At 35.1% G+C, this 17,854-nt stretch overlaps 1 protein-coding gene across 1 annotated transcript; it reads right to left on the bottom strand.

The window, feature by feature from the left end:
- Positions 1-83: 83 nt before the first annotated feature.
- Positions 84-17,519, bottom strand: napga (N-ethylmaleimide-sensitive factor attachment protein, gamma a). The gene is made up of 11 exons (XM_073830386.1): positions 17,373-17,519; positions 17,035-17,102; positions 16,860-16,944; positions 16,726-16,743; positions 16,586-16,616; positions 14,879-14,988; positions 14,692-14,758; positions 11,332-11,402; positions 9,525-9,603; positions 9,230-9,439; positions 84-2,035 (listed from the first exon to the last, which is right to left on the bottom strand). The coding sequence occupies exons 1-11, from the start codon at positions 17,423-17,425 to the stop codon at positions 1,886-1,888; spliced, it is 942 nt and encodes a 313-aa protein (XP_073686487.1). The 5' UTR covers positions 17,426-17,519; the 3' UTR covers positions 84-1,885.
- Positions 17,520-17,854: the final 335 nt, after the last annotated feature.

Raw genomic sequence — 17,854 nt, 5'->3', positions numbered from 1 at the left:
TTGTCTCATTTGTCTGTCTACCTGTTGCACTTTTTTAAAGTTGTTACAGCTGTTTTGTATGCATAAAAAGTCAAACTCAGATCTAAAATATGCAAAAATCACAGATTTTATTCAGTGGTGCTCTGAAATCATGCAAATCCATAATTAACAGAAATTGTTCCCTGCTATTTCAAAGCACACCTTAAAACAAAATAAACCAAGTTTCTCATGTCCAGAGAATCTTAAGGCGTTTCATGCATTGATATACAGCATCGTGCTTCATTTTATACTGACGTTTCATATGACAAGCTCAGAATGAATGGAATAAGTTTAAACAATATTGAAACTACAAACACAATGTACAGTAAATACATTCCCTTATTTGGTGGAACAGGCACTGTTCTTTAATTTCCAGCATCATTTAAAATGATGACTTGTGTAGTATTCCAGCACTACTCAATGTTTGAAATACTGTACACATAAAGACTCAGCTCCTGATTCATCCACAGAAGATCCCATTTAACCTTTTAGTTTGGGGTTTATGGAAGCTTGTTTCCATTAGTGATCAAAAACAAAGGTAATTGCAACTTTTTTTTTCCTCTCAATTTTCTTTCATGGAATTATGAGTTTACATCACTTTTTTTTTTACTCACAATTCTACATTTGTGTCTCAGTCCTTTTTTTTTTCCTTCCACCAAAAAAAAGTAATTGCAACCAGTGTTGGGGAAAGTTACTTTTAAAAGTAATGCATTACTATATTGAGTTACTCCCTAAAAAAGTAACTAGTTATGTAACTTAGTTACTTTTTATGAACAGTAATGCGTTGTTACTTTTGCGTTACTTTTTAAATCTGGGCAGGGCTTGTTTGTTTGTTTATAATATAAAAAGTTCTATTTTTGGCAAATGTAAAAGCCTTTTCACACCAAAAGCCTCAGGTTTAGAGAAAAACAAATTGATGTCTTCAGCAATAAAAAAAAAGGAAAACAAATGTTAGATTATCTTGAGTAATTTTTGCTCATTAGTATTGATGAAGTGGATCATCGAAGGTCGGCAGCAAAGACATCGGTTAATAAAACAGGATTAAATACATAAAGGATATTTGTATTATTTGACATTTATTGCAGGTTTCGGTTGAATTGTACTGTTTTTTTTCCATTTTGAAGAACACTGGATCTGTTTTTTTAGTGAGTGAGATGAATTAATACATGTTCACATTTATTCTAGAACTAAAGTAACATTTTCCTCACAATTTCTCTCAACATGGGGACAGGAGAGCTTTTAATCAATAATTGAGGGGGGGAAGTAACTAACGTTACTTATTTGAAAAAGTAACATTTTCTTCTCAATTAAAAAGTAATGCGTTACTTTACAAGTTACTTCAAAAAAGTAATATTACGTGACTTGCGTTACACATTTTTTGTCTTGCAATTGTAAGTTTATATCTTAAGGATTGGACCTGTCTTCTCAAAAATGCAAGTTTATTGCAATTCTGTATTTGTAAGTTACAATTCTCAAACTACATAGACAAAAAAGTCTGAGGTCTGAGATTAAAAAGTAATTACCTTCATTTATTGAGTTATTTTATCCCATGGCAGAAACAAGCTTTCATATGGGTTTGCCTGAAAACACTTTAGAAAACAAATTTTCATTTTAACATTGAATTTCGGAAGGCAAACCTAAATGAATATGCATACTTCAGAGAGGATGAGGTTGCATAAACGTGCCGCTTGCATGAGGCCTTGCATGGGAAGCTTTTCTTCTCCAGATGAATTTTTTCTCCTTAACAGTTCTGAAAGCATCTTAAAGCACAAACACCTCCAGTACGGGAATATTATATTTAGGGGTCATGCGTGCACCTTCACAGAGGAGTCTCAGGCAGCAGATGTGGAACATGTTTGGTAGAGTTTTAACAGAGTCCTCCAGCATACTCATCCTCATCTTCCTCCGGCGGCACGGCTCCAGCACTCGCACCTGAATCTCCGCTGGCGGCGGCGGCAGCTGTGGGTTTCTTCTTGCCTCCTCCAGGCACTTTCAGGCTGATGGCAAGCTTTGCATACTGAAGAACAGATGAGACGACATCAGTGTGATAAAACTTCAGGTTCATTTTGAAATCTGTATGGTATTGATTTCACAAGCATGAGTTGATCATGTATTCAGCTTACACTCAGCCTGCTCTGATGACTGACTGAAGCAAACCACTAAACTTAATAATTAGCTAATATAAATATGGATATACAAGCACAGCGGACTGTTTAATTCTAAGGGATGAAAAAATCAATTTAAAAAATGACTGCCATTAGACGGGAACTGAACTGAGGGGAAATAAACCACTGAAGGGTGAAAAGCTAGAGACAGGGACAGCAGACTTTCTCTATTGTAATATTTGTTTACACTACTGTAATATGCAAATAGTTGGATGTCATACCTGACAAATGCTTGAAAGGGTGAGTGAAGCAAATAGGAAATAATGAAAAGATTAGAAAGACTAAACTAAACATCAATTTAACTCTAGGAAAACAAAAAATAAAGATATATACAAATAAAAAAAAAATTAATATATTATTACTATATTATAATATATTGATTATTTTTAAAATTTATTTAGTTGTAATTCCCTAATTTACTGAAGACACCCACTAAAATGTCATCAATTTCTGACATATTAAAAGATGAATTACTTTCACCCCAAATACTAATTAGTTGTAATTCTACATTTTGTAAAGTTTTACACTATCCTAGGTTTCACAAATTTGTCAGTATTTTCTACTCATTTAAAACATCAATGACCTATTCCTATATATTTTTTACCATGCACAAGTCAGAATAAGCATGTTGTTTGAATGTTTACATAAATATTGTGTTACACTGAATGACAATGTAACATTATTTCAACCATATTTTGACTTTTTATTCTCCAAAAACTTATTTAAAACCTTATTTGTGCCTTCATAATTTTTTTTCATTCCTCATTTTTGACTGATTTTTTATTTTTTTTGGCACTTACTATGTGAACATTTAAAAACCATGGGCAAGATTCAAAAAGGTTAAATAGTTCTAAAAAATATTTATACTTGTACCGTTAACAGTGAAAAATGGTGACATTGGATACAAATGGGAAACTAATTTCATCTAGTGAAAATGTTTGGTACTGCACCCAAAATCTTACTGAAAGCTGATGTTTTTAGATTTCAAATTTTAGACCTCAAACTTGGAACACAGCTTGTTACAGATTTAATATAAAAAAATGACTAATATATATATATATATTAGGGGTGGAACGGTTCACAGAAGTCACGGTTCGGTTCGTACCTCGGTTCAGACGTCACGGTTCGGTATGATTTCGGTACAGTGGAGGGAAAAGCAAAACAAAAATGCAGAAGGCAATTAGATGTATTTCCACTCACATACCCAACAACCGCTGAACAACGGCAACACACAGTCCTCGTCTTTTCCACCACTCTCTCGCCTGTACTACTGTAACTGACTGGAAAAGCGAAGTTTTCCCAAACTTGCGATCTAAGGGGCCGTTCACATGTCGCGCCTAAAAACGCGTGAAAAACGCTAGGCGCGCCACTTTCTTCCTGATCAACAAAGCGCTCGGGCGCTTGCGCTCCGGAAGCGTCTGCCGTTTCTAAGCAACCATCAGCTGCGCTCTAGCTCCAAGCCTATGCGTCTCCATGCATTGTTTCTTCTATTAGCGTCAAAATAATGGGGGCTTGACAAATCATAAAGTTCAGGAAATCCCTGGACCACAATGATGGACCGTCGAGCTGACAAAAAATTGCAGAGTGCCAGAGAATGTAGACGGGCTCTGATAGACTGCATACATAGGCGGAGCTCGGCTGCATCGACGCCAATCAGAGCTTCAGAGCTAAAGCGGGGCTAAATATTAGCTGTCCCTAAAGAACCCGCGTATCTAACAGTAGTTCCGCATTACATTAATTATTTTGCAGGCAAGTTTTTTTTTTTTTTTTTCATACCGTGTATTCTCCGTTTAAATTCATGCACCGAACCGTGACCCCCGTACCGATTCGGTTCGAAACGAATACATGTACCGTTCCACCCCTAATATATATATATATATATATATATATATATATATATATATATATATATATATATATATATATTAGGGCTGTCAAATGATTAAAATTTTTAATCAGATTAATCAGACTTTTCAGTGGATTAATCATGATTAATCACTATTTGCAACACCTGAATCCTAACCATTTTTTTTTTCTAAAATGCATACCAAAATATAAATAACAGGATACATAATTTTCACATTTTCATATTATGCCAGGGCAAGCATCGGGCCTGTTTTAGGCTACTCCTTATTTTTTATATTTTAGACATCCATCAATAATGTCGCGCTGGTGGAAACAACACAAGACTTTCGCTTTTACTTTCGATAACGGCTGGGATGGCGCAACTGTCTGGAAGAGATCCGCGTTCAATCGCACGCAGTAGGCTAAAACAAATACCGGCAAAAATAAATAATAAATGTGTCGGGGAAAGAGTAAGGACATATCTGAATTATTTATTAATAAAGTGTATTCACTGTGAGTCAATGTGAGTCAATGTCGCAAAAATCCTGCAATTTCATTTTTGGACGCGCCTTGAGAGAGAAATTTATCGTTAAGGATTACATATTAAACAAGTTTTTGTTTTCGATTTGTTTTATTTCGTTAAGTAATAATTTAAAACTTTCTATAGATATGTTTATCATGTCTGTGAGGCATGCATTTAGCTTTATTTTTGTTAAGCACTCCTGTTCAAGAACAAGACGACAGAAAGCGCATCATTTTTGTTTTCTTTATTTTATAAAAACACTGCAACGTTTTTTGGTGTATTACTTTTTCCTTTGTGAGCAAAAATGACGGATAATTTGAAATTGCTTCCACTGAAAAAATGCAATTGATTGAGCTGGTGCCTCGATGACCAGCAAAGCGGCTTTATGTATCTTCCACTCTCCACTCTATCACTGTGTCAGTCACCGCTCTTTCGAGAATGAACGTAATTGTACGATGTACAGATGTAATTCCCAAAACATAAGAAAAACGAAATTTTCATACAAATTCTGATTGGATTATGGCATGGAAAGTGCAAAGCGCGCTCCCTTTATTATCACTAAAAGCGTCACAAATCTAGTTCATAGAGATCTCACAACGTTCCGTTATAATCAATAAAGCTTTCTAAACTACACAATGAATATTTTATTTACATCGCGTCTACACTTAGTCAGGAGATGAACAACGCTGGATTGTTTGTCAGATCTTCAATTGCTTTGCTTTCGTTTGAGGGTAGGCTATATAGCACCGTCTACCCCAGTAGAACCGGGCCTAAGCTTGGCTATAACCACTCCAGTTGCAGAGGGGCTGTTGCAAAGGCTTGTACTTGTTAACTGTACCATCATCATTCTTTTTTATATTTGAATCCGTCCATAGGCTCACCTTGCTCCATCTCGCCTCTAGCTCCCCAATCCTGACAAATGATTCGTCACACTGCGCATGCGTGAAATGCGTTAAAAAATTTGACGTAATTAACAACAACAAAATAATTAACGCCGTTAACGCGTTATTTTCGACAGCCCTAATATATATATATATATATATATATATATATATATGACCCTGGACCACAAAACCAGTCATAAGGTTAAATTTTACAAAACTGAGATGTATTCATCTTATGAAAGCTCAATAAACAAGCTTTCAATTGATGTATGGTTTGTTAGGAAACGCCAATATTTGTCCGAGATACATCTATTTGAAAATCTGAAATCTGAGGGTGCAAAAAATTCAAAATACTGAGAAAATCACCTTTAAAGTTGTCCAAATTAAGTTCTTAACAATGCATATTACTAATCAAAAATTACATTTTGATATATTTATAGTAGGAATTTTACAAAAATCTTCATGGAACATGATCTTTACTTAATTTCCTAATGATTTTTGGCATAAAAGAAAAATCAATAATTTTGAACCATACAATGTGTTTTTGGCTATCTCTACAAATACACCCCAGCGACTTAAGACTGGTTTTGTGGTCCAGGGTCACATACATATATATATATACATATATAATTTTTTTTTTTCTCCATAATAAACTTAAAGTTATATCTCTTTTTATCTAACTCTAACAGGTAAATATAGCTGCAAGCAGCGATGTCAGGCCCTCGCCATAAACGCAATCACCATCCCGGTAGCATCAGGAAAACGGTGCCCAGTTGGCACATGCATTCACAGTAACCCTCTGGACTAACTCCTGTAACCCTCTGTACTCCTCCTGGAGCAACACCAGAACATTTTGGATGCTTTTGGATCCGAAATGATTGACTTGGTCCCTTGACACCAGAGTATGGATTCCCAGAAGTCTGTATTTTGTAAATATGGGTCTTGGAAGAGGTTAAATGAGTTTGCTGTGCTTTGGCTACAGCGGGTAATTCTAGCGGTGACAATAACCATGCATGTCACTTCTGCAGGCTGCTTCGTACTCTGTGAGATAAAGTGTCACTCTTTTCATAGCTTTTGCCGGCTCTGATACTCTTACATGGTATTTCTCCGCCTCATTTTGTAGCAAAAATTCACTCATCATTAAATGAAAACTTAAAGTGAAGACCTGGTTGTTTCAGGAGCCTTGTCACAAGTCCATTGTTTTTGAATGTCAGTGCTACTTAGGGGTGGGCGGTACACCGGTATCATAGTTAACACCGGTGTGGCATTGCGCCACGACATGGATTTTCTAATACCGTCAATACCGTAATAAATCTATTATGTGCCTTGAACGGCTGCATTTACATCAACAATAGCTCATTCTAAATAATAAGGCACTAAAGTTTAATTTGCCTGCGACTGGTTGTCAATTGCATGCGCACATACAGTCAGTGCGTTCACACCAAACGGCAAGCGAGCATGCGCATCCCGTCACTCACTCTAGTTTATCCGCGGGAGGTTTCCCCATCACTCGCGCGAATAACAACACGGCGCGATTGACATGGCGGAGATAAATACGATCGCTGCTTTGTTCCTGTTGTGCAAGTTCTAAATGCACCGAAAAGCCAAACGCCGAAGTGTCTAGGCTCACAGCAAAGTAATGTATCAGAGACATATCTCATACCTCATTCCTTCTATAAACAAAGTGTAGATAGTATAAGTAAGAGATTGATCGCAGTACAGAGAGTGTCGTTGAGTATAATAGAGCTTTGTGATATCGCAAACTAAGATGAGGAACAGCTTTTAATATTTTTATGGGAGTTTTTAAATGAGATATTAATTTAATACAGCTGTTAAATAAACGAGACGTTATTATTAAGTGACTTAGATTGTCTGAGAATAACACTATGCCCGATTTTGGTCTGTTTCGTAGTCAAAAATTATTCTGGAACAAGACACACTGCTGTGTTTAAATGAAGATGCGCCGTTCTCCAATCAAACACAGCGGTGTTTCCTTTAGTGAACATGCGTTTTAAACTAATCTAGTGAAATGATTCAATTTCCCATTCATAATGAGAGTCACTTGAATGAACCATGTGTTCTAACGAATCAAATGAACAATACGATTCAGTAAATAATTTCAGTGTCTTGCCGCCACCTGATGACAGATCCTTTCAGTTATTGAAATCTTAAATACTTGTGGATTCCAAATTTTATTTTAAAAACACTAATCTCAACATGAATTTATAGATTTAATTGCACTCATGGCACCTCTGAGCCTCATTTTCATGGACGACACTATAAAAATTAAGACAGAAATCTTGCTGATCATTATTACTTGCTGAACTATTACTAGCACTACCTCATAGGGGTTTCAGTTCAATTAACAAATTGACTTGACTGGAGAAGCCACATCTCAGTGGCTCTTATTCATCAGCATTGAAGGGCCTGAGTTGGACCGTTTCAATGGCCAGAAGGTAGTTGAAGTGTTGCACTCACACACAGCAATGGCTTTGAGAGTATCGCTCTAGAACAGAGACAATATTTGTGATCTTCTTAACAAGACCAGGAACATAATACCGTGATATTATACCGGCACCGTTCAAAAGATGAAAAATACCGTGATATAAATTTTAGGTCATATCGCCCACCCCTAGTGCTACTCCTGTTATATTTTCACACTTCAAACAATAATTTGGTATTCCTCTTGTACCACTGTCCTCTTTTCTGCTAAGAAATCAGTCACTTAGCAGTTCTCTCCCGAGTGGTTTCATTGTTGACAGCATTAAGTCTGTGTATGATTCATTAGGCTATAACTGCCAGGAAATTACTTGTCTTTAAAAGTTTTGGTTCAGTATAACTACTTGTTGATCAAAAATAGCTTTAAACCTACACTTTTGTTTTCTTTGTTTAGTTTTATTTAGTAACTTTCAGGAGGGTGGACTCATTTTTGCAACACAACATTTTATCACTTTGACAGGAAAATCTTAATTAGCTAAATAATTATAACATTCTTCTTTGGTAATTGATCAAGCAGGCCTGTTGGAACATTAGATCTCCAAAGAATCCTAATATGTCTTTCAAGTGAAGATTAATTGCTCAATTTGTTAAGTTTTAGAGGGGGTGTACTCATTTATGCTGTGCACTGTACATATTAGCTTACTTGATAGATGTGTTATAAAATACTGACTCCTAGCTTTTGATTGGTATAGTGTAAAATGTTAAAGATTTTTACTTCAGATGTTTAAATTTAATTAAATGCTGATCTTTGGATCTTTCTACTCATCAAATAATCCTGAAAAAACAATATACCTGACTGTTTTAAACATTGATAATAATCAGAAATGTTTCTTGTATATCAGTATATTAGAATGTTTTCTGAAGGATCATGTGACACTGAAGACTGGAGTAATGATGCTGAAAATTCAGCTTTGATCACAGAAATAAATTACAGTTTAATATATATTCATATAGAAAGCAGTTATTTTAAATAGTAAAAATATTTCACAATATTACTGCTTTTGCTGTATTTTGGCTCAAATAAATGCACGCTTGGTGAGCAGAAGAGCCTTCTTTAAAAAACATTAAAACCTTACTGTTTAATTTTTTGACTGAGAGTGTATATCATTTACTACCATATAATCCCTTAAAAACACAAACTATTAAAAGAGGAAACATTTTCAAACTAAAGTATAGTACATGCATTTCACCTGAGAAAAAAAGTCATTTTTGACCACCACACAAATCTATTGCTATTCTTTGTACTCTAGTAATGGAAAAGCCACACATGGCCAGATGCATGCTGGGAGACTCACGTCGTTGTCCATGTATTTGAGCAGCGGTGAAGTGCAGACGCGAGACACCTGCTCCTCGTCCTGCTCATCGAAGCCCTGCAGAAGCTGCTCCATGGCGATGCAGTCTTCACTCCCACTGAATCCTGGGATACTGTAGCTCTCGCGCACACACTTGTCTGCCGCCACATAGTCTGCTCTGTGCAGGTGCACCAGCACTTGTGCGATTGTTTTCTGAAAACAAAAACATCAGAGTTATTGCGGTAAAGCACCTGTAACTGCTAACACTTTCAATCTCAGTAACAACAACAACACACACCTTAAAACATGTGGGATAATTTTCTATTTCCTTATACATGTTCTTCTCCTTCTGAAGAGACACCGCAGCTTCATCAAACCTGTAATGAGCATCAATCATCTTGTGTTAAACTAACACACCAGAAAAATTAACTAGATAAAAGGTTGGCTTGAGAAAGCCAGTTTAAAGCAGCTGTAAAAGCTTAAAATTATGAACTTTATATAGATAGATTAGCATGTAGTTTGCATGATTCTAACACTTTTCTAACATGTTTAGTATGTTTCTAGCATGAGTAACAAGTTACTAGCATATTTCTAACATAATTAACATGTTATTTGCATTATTAGCATGTCATTAGCATGATTAGCAAATTACTACCATGTGATTAGCAAGTTTCTAACATGATTAACAAATTACTAGCATGTCATTAACATGATTAGCACGTTACTACCATGTGATTAGCAAGTTTCTAACATGATTAGCAAATTATTTGCATTATTAGCATGTCATTAGCAAGTTAGTAGCATGTCATTAGCATGTTTCTAACATAATTAACATTACTTGCAATATTAGCATGTCATTAACAAGTTGCTAGCATTGTTTTAACATGATTAGCAAGTTATTAGCATGTAATTAGCAAGTTTCTAAGATTAGCAAGTTGTCAGCATGTTTCTAGCATTATTAACAAGCTATTAGCATGTCATTAGCAAGTTGCTAACATGTTTCTAACATGACTAGCATGTTTCTAGCATGACTAACAAAGCTGCTAGCATGTTTCTAACATTACAAAGCTGCTATTGTTGCTAACCTTTTTAACATGATTAACAATTTGCTAACATGTCATTAGCATGATTATCAAAGTTACTAGCATGTCATTAGCATGTTTCTACCATAATTAACATTACTTGCAATATTAGCATGTCATTAACAAGTTGCTAGCATGTTTTTAACATGATTAGCAAGTTATTAGCATGTAATTAGCAAGTTTTTAAGATTAGCAAGTTGTCAGCATGTTTCTAGCATTATTAACAAGCTATTAGCATGTCATTAGCAAGTTGCTAACATGTTTCTAACATGACTAGCATGTTTCTAGCATGACTAACAAAGCTGCTAGCATGTTTCTAACATTACAAAGCTGCTATTGTTGCTAACCTTTTTAACATGATTAACAATTTGCTAACATGTTATTAGCATGATTAGAAAGTTGCTAACATGTTTTCAACATGAGTAACACATTATTAACATGACATTAACATGACTGACAAGTTACTAACATGTTTCTAACATGATTAGCAAGTTACTAGCATGATTTTAACATGACTAGCATGATGCTAAAATGATTAACAAGTTACTAGCATTATTAACATGTTTCTAACATGTTTAGCATGTTGCTAGCATGATTAACATGATTCCAGCATGATTAGCATGATGCTAGCACGATTAACATGTTGCTAGCATGATTGTAGCTGCTAGGCTAGGCTAGATAGTTAAATAGATTAGAAATAGTTGATAGAAGGAAAGCTTGATGAAGTCTCAAGGGATTCTGGGAGTTTAAATTTGAGTTTTGACAGTGTGAGTTTGAATATTGTTGATCAGTTGAACATTCCCTCAATGGAAGTCTATGGGATTTTGATGACAATTTGATGAAAACTATAAAAGAGATCAGTCTGAAGAGCTGGCCTGAGTTTGGTGCTTCTAGCATGAAAACTCTAGGAGGAGTAGCGTTCAGAAATTGAGTCTAAGAAGAATAATAATCAAAAGCTTAAGTAGCAGATTTTCTCAATTCAACCTAATAAATGAAGTTCCCAAACACTGAAGAAACAATTACTTCTGTTGTCTAACAAGAAGTCTGGATGCTTTGCCAATGAGCTCCACTGCTTGCCGTAGTCGGTCCTCATTCTGAGAAAACAAAAGTGACAGGCTTGTTCGTAATTGGTCATAATATCCATATATGTGTGCAGTGTTTGGTGGAACTGTAAGAAAAAAAAAGAGCTGGGTAGTAACTGAAGTACTTGTAATAAGAGTAAATCAGACTACAGTTACTTTATTGATTACATAATTACACTTTATTTACATAACAGCAATTTTTTTTAATTTGTCTTTCTAAAATATTCTACTTGTTATTTGAATTGTCACTCAGTAGAATATTATACCATTTATTTTTATGTATTATTAAAGGGGTCATCGGATGCAAAACTCACTTTTCCATGTTGTTTGAACATTAATGTTTGTTTTCAGTTTGTGTACACAACCACCCTACAGTGATACAAATACACCCAGTGGTATTTGTTTAATCTTTAAAAGTAATATCCCCTTTTTAAAATCAGGTCATTCTCAGCTTCTTGTGGGTGTGACGACACACAGACAGAGGCCCCTCCCACGATAGTTGATTGACATGAGCGCCTTACCTTAGCCCCGCCCTCACCGAGCTGAAATAGTCCGACTCCGATCGCCATTGTGTGACTCAGGTGCAGAGGAAGACAAGAATGTCTCAGATTGAGCGACTGAGGTGTTCTGTTGTTGGATGTAATAATGAGCATAGCAGTCGTCATTTACTCCTGACATCTGAGCAGCTGAAGACGCAGAGGATAACGTTACTTTCGTTTTTGAAAGCAAAGCAGAAGTGAGTATAAGGGTTTTTTATGCATCTTTGCAAATGACCTTTCTTAATAATGTGCTTGTTGGCAAGTTTTGCGGCTAAATGTGGCTAAAGTAAACATTACGGCTCATAATCCCTCATCAGAGAGGGGCGGGGCGTGCAGAGCTCATTTGCATTTAAAGGACCATGCAATACAATGAGTTGATTTTTTGCAGAACTGATTTTAGGTAAAAGGGTATTTTTTTTACACTACTATTGAGAATTTTTAACCAAAGTATATTATAGACTTTTCATTAAGACCCTAAAGAATCATATGAACCGGGCATCCGATGACCCCTTTAAAAGGCTTTTGTCTTTCAAACTCATTAAAATGCACAAATACTCATTATTTCTTATTTGCAGACATTCTCAAACTTGTCATCTGAACCTCTTTCACATAATATATTTACTGTAAAGGTGTGGTCAATCAGCATCTGCATTGAACTTCGAGCGTTGTAACTTTGCAGATGTTGTTTATGCTCAAACAGCAACATTACACACTAACTAAAGTTAAAAAAAGTGAAATCATAATCAATGACCCCTTTAAGTCAGTGGTTCTCAATCCTGGTCCTGGGGGACCCCTGCTCTGCACATTTTGCATGTCTCCCTTATTTAACACACCTGAATGAGATCATCAGCTCATTAGGATAGAGATCCATGAACTGAACTAACGAGCTGATCTCATTCAGGTGTGTTAAATAAGGGAGACATGCAAAATGTGCAGAGCAGGGGTCCCCCAGGACCAGGATTGAGAACCACTGCTTTAAGTACCCCTGAGATTTTAAAATAAATGTTTTAATCATTAAGTATCACACTTGTCTTTTCACAGTTCTCTGATATTGGTTAATGGTCATATGGCTCGCAGGTAAACATAAAATATTTATCTTTTTAAGTAAGCGCTTCATTCTGATTGTTATTTTAAAATGATTTATTTTAATTTCACATTTTTATGATTTACATACTTGTTTGCCTTTCATTAAACTCACAAACCCTCTGCAGTTCCTTTACGAAACCCAGTTTGGGAAACGTTAAATGTAATATAAATGTTTAATGCACTTCATGTTGTTAATTACAATGAAAGGAACATATTTAGTCACTCTTTGTATTTTCGCATCATTATGGTGCAAGATTATATGTGACCCTGGACCACAAAACCAGTCTTAAGTCGCTGGGGTATATTTGTAGCAATAGCCAAAAATACATTGTATGGGTCAAAATTATTGATTTTTCTTTTATGCCAAAAATTATTAGGAAATTAAGGAAAGATCATGTTCCATGAAGATTTTTTGTAAAATTCCTACTGTAAACATATCAAAAGGTAATTTTTGATTAGTAATATGCATTGTTAAGAACTTAATTTGGACAACTTTAAAGGTGATTTTCTCAGTATTTTGATTTATTTGCACCCTCAGATTCCAGATTTTCAAATAGATGTATCTCGGGCCAAATATTGTCCTATCCTAACAAACCATACATCAATAGAAAGCTTATTTATTATATCTCAGTTTTGTAAAATTTAACCTTATGACTGGTTTTGTGGTCCAGGGTCACATATAGTTAAAGGGGTCATCGGATGCCCATTTTCCGCAAGTTCATATGATTCTTTAGGGTCTTTATAAAAAGTCTCTAAAATACTTTGGTTAAAAATTCTCAATAGCAGTGTAAAAAAAACACCCTTTTACCTTGTCAAAATCAGCTCTGCAAAAAATCTACTCATTTTATTATATGGTTCCTTTAAATGCAAATTAGCTCTGCTCGCCCCGCCCCTCTCTGATGTGAGATTATGAGCCGTAATGTTTACTTCAGCAGCATTTAGCTACATTTAACTGCGTTTATTGGCGAAACTTGCCAACAAGCACATTATTAAGAAAGGCCATTTGCAAAGATACATAAAAACCCCTTATACTCATTTCTGCTGTGGGTGAAGCTGCATCACAAATGATTCACACGAACATAGATGCATATGTAGATTGGGATCGGCACTTTCCTTTTAAAAACGAAAGTAACGTTATCCTCTGCGTCTTCAGCGGCTCAGATGTTGGGAGTAAATGACGACTACTATGTTCATTATTACATCCAACAACAAAACACCTCAATCGCTCAATTAGAGTCTTCTTCTGCACCTGAGTCACACAATGGCGATCATATTCGGACTGTTTCAGCTCGGTGAGGGCGGGGCTAAGGTAAGACACTCATGTCAATCAACTGTGTTTCATTACAACGACAAGAAGCTGAGAATGAACTGATTTTAAAAAGGGGATATTACTTTTAAAGATTAAAAAAATGGATTTGTATCATTGTAGGGTGGTTGTGTACACAAACTGCCAACACACATTAATGTTCAAACAACATGGAAAAGTTAGTTTTGCATCCGATGTCCCCTTTAAACCAAACAAATTAGGTCAAAAGTAATCTAAAAGTAATCAGATTATATTACCTAAAATGTGTAAATGTAATGGATTACATTAGTGACCACAATTTTTGTCATGTAATTTGAAATCAGTAACGGATTACAATTTGTAAGTTATCTACCCAGCTCTGGTTACAAACCTCAAACACTCCTGCGGCCTGCTGGTACAGATGAACAGCTTTCGCCAAATCCAGAGGTTCAATCAACCTGCAACAAACAGGATCAACATCTCATTTAGTGGGACATTAACTCCTTTCCTTACAGGTCTGACATCTGCTGTGATCCGGTACGAATATGACAGTGTAAGCAGATCTGTGAAGCACACACTTTCCGGCTCTGTCGAGGGCCATGGCGGCGGTGTCTGGAGTGCCGTTCTCCACGTACATCATGCTGGCTTTCTCTATGTACTGTATTGCCTCAGGTAATCTCTGCATGTCCTGTGACAGAACGGCAAACACATAGAAACTGCTTAAATGACCCTTCACAAATCATCATTTACTCCCTCTCGTGTGGTTTCAAAACAATACAAATTTCTAAGAAGCCTGAAGACAATGTTTGTTTTTATAAAAATGTCCTTAAAGAGTTTATAATCCTTTATATGTGACTCTGGAGCACAAAACCAGTCTAAAGTAGCACAGGCATATTTGTAGCAATAGCCAAATACACATTGTATGGGTCAAAATGATTGATTTTTCTTTTATGCCAAAAATCATTAGGATATTAAGTGAAGATTATGATCCATTAAGATATTTTGTCAATTTAAATCCTACTGTAAATATATACAAATGTAATTTTTGCTTAGTAATATTCATTGCTAAGAACTTCATTTGGACAACTTTAAAGATGATTTTCTCAATATTTATTTATTTTTTACACCCTCATATTACAGTTTTTCAAATAGTTGTATCTTTTTTAAAAAAACTGATCCTTATGAGTGGTTTTGTGGTCCAGGGTCACAGGCACAGACATGCAAGTCTGGTATGTATGTGCATATATAAGGCTTGATAGATTACTTACAAATTGTTGTCTCTTAAAGATTTGATAAAAACTGTAATTATTAATGGAATCTATTAGATTAGCTTTACTGATTAACACATTTTAGGTAATATACTCTGACTACTTTTGGATTACTTTTGACTTGTTTATACCATTGATTGGAATAGAAAAACCTTTTTCTACTTTACTTTCTGTGATCAAAGCTGAATTTTTAGCATCATTACTCCAGTCTTCAGTGTCACATGATCCTTCAGATATTCTAATATGCTGATTTGCTGCTCAACAAACATTTCGGATTACTATCAATGTTAAAAACAGTTGTGCTTTTTTTTTTTTTTTTGGAACCTATGATACTTTTATCAGGGTTCTTTGATGAAACGTTTAAAAAGAACATAATTTACTCAAAAAAAAAAAAAAAAATATATATATATATATAATTCTAACAATTTGTCTATGCTATCACTTTTTATCAATTTAATAAATCCTTGCTGAATAAAAGAAAGAATTAAAATTGACTGACCAAACATTTAAATGATAGTTTATATTGTAACAAAAAAGTTTTTTTTTTAACTTTTTAAGAATCCTGAAAAAAAAATAGCACAGGTTCCAACAAAATATTAAGCTGCACAACTATTTTGAACATTAATAATAAATCAGTATATTCGAATGATTTCTGAAGGATCATGTGACACTAAAAACTGCAGTAATGATGCTGAAAATTCAGCTTTGATCACAGAAATAAATTACACTTTAACATATATTCACATAGAAAACAGTTATTTTAAATTGTAATAATATTTAACAATTTTACAGATTTTTGCTGTATTTTTTATCAAGTAAATAAATTAAAGGTTAAAATATAAAAAATAAAGGTTTAGACGTTGTCAGGGTTTTCACAAATCCAAAACAGTTGTGCAGATTTAACAAGATAGTTCAACAAATGCTGTAGACATGGACATAAGCTATTACTCAAATAAATAAAGAAATAAAAATAGAAACAAAAAACAGTTGTAGTGTAGTTGCAGTGTAGACGCTCACCTTCAGCATCATTCCTGCCTGCTCAAAGGCCCTGAATACAAAAACTTATGTTTATGACAAGCAGCACATTCATATGCAAACACAAACACAATGATTTGCAGTTTAACCAGATATCTGTAATCAAATGAATATATACTCACTTGGCAGCATGAAAAAGACTGGGCAGTGAGTCAAGGACAAAGTAAGTGGGACTTTCAGATTAAAATAATGCAGATGATGTTTGACACTGACAGACTAAATAATAAATCTAGCATTAAGAGAAAGACTAGGATACGTTCTGTTGTTGGTGTGAGCTTCAGCCTCCTGTAAATACGCATCTTTGGCTTGTTCCAGCTGCCTGGCATTTTTGAAGGCAACAGCTGGAAAAGAAAAGAGGAAGATCATCAGAAATCAATGACCAATCATGAGCTCAGATCACTGGATATGAGAATATAATGTGCTGGACTCACCTGCTTTAGCATATTCTGATGCAGCACTGTCATAATCAGGCTTCCACTTCATGAAGCTCGTCTTTAAACTGAGTTTAATGAGGATTTCACATGATCAGCTGTGGTTTCATTCAGTTATATACATTCACCAGCTAAACCACATATTTTAAATGGCTACAGCAAGTTAAACATGTTTATAACTTGACATTCACGCATTTTTACGCTATAAAAGTGTGTGTAAAATCTGTGTAGTTTCTATAACGAGATGTTAGTCATCATTTTCAAGATAAAATGAGACGAAGGTTCGTTTAAAACCACTAGAGTAAATATTTACGCCTTTCACAACAGGTTTTACTTACTATTTTTCAGCCTTAGCGATGTGCTCATGAGCTTCATTGATTTTTTGCGCCATGGTTATAAATAAGCCCTACAAACATAGATGATTAAGATAAATAAATAAGTGACTCGGTTTGTTGCAGACCAAACGCTGTTTGTGTTGTCATCTGATGCTGACGCTAACGTTCACTTCCGGGTAGCTACGTCATCTCTGCGCGTAACCGTGGCTCAGAAAGCGTATTTATATCTTAAGACTTTTTTGGTCTCGATCGAGGTATGTAAATTAAAGTTTAAAAGACGTTTATCTGACAAACACATATTTAAATTTAACCCAAGAATAAACCGCTTTAAATTGTCCAGGGAACAGGAAAGACTGTGATTGGTCCATCATCTACAGCGTTGAAAAAAGTAACGGTTACCACGTGACACTGCTGGCGCAGGCTGGTGATAATAAATTATATATAACAGAATAACAGATTTATCGACTTAAATAGCAAATTGAATT

The sequence above is a fragment of the Garra rufa genome, chromosome 24, assembly GCF_049309525.1.
Source record: "Garra rufa chromosome 24, GarRuf1.0, whole genome shotgun sequence".
NCBI lineage: Eukaryota > Metazoa > Chordata > Actinopteri > Cypriniformes > Cyprinidae > Garra > Garra rufa.
This window is presented reverse-complemented; position numbering and strand designations above follow the sequence as displayed.

Coding starts and splice junctions, on each gene's coding strand:
- napga (XM_073830386.1), bottom strand. CDS start 17,425: ATGGCGCAAAAAATCAATGAAGCTCATGAGCACATCGCTAAGGCTGAA. Junction 17,103..17,372: donor ATCGCTAAGGCTGAAAAATA/GTAAGTAAAACC, acceptor CATTAAACTCAG/TTTAAAGACGAGCTTCATGA. Junction 2,036..9,229: donor TCAAATACATGGACAACGAC/GTGAGTCTCCCA, acceptor TCTGTTCTTCAG/TATGCAAAGCTTGCCATCAG.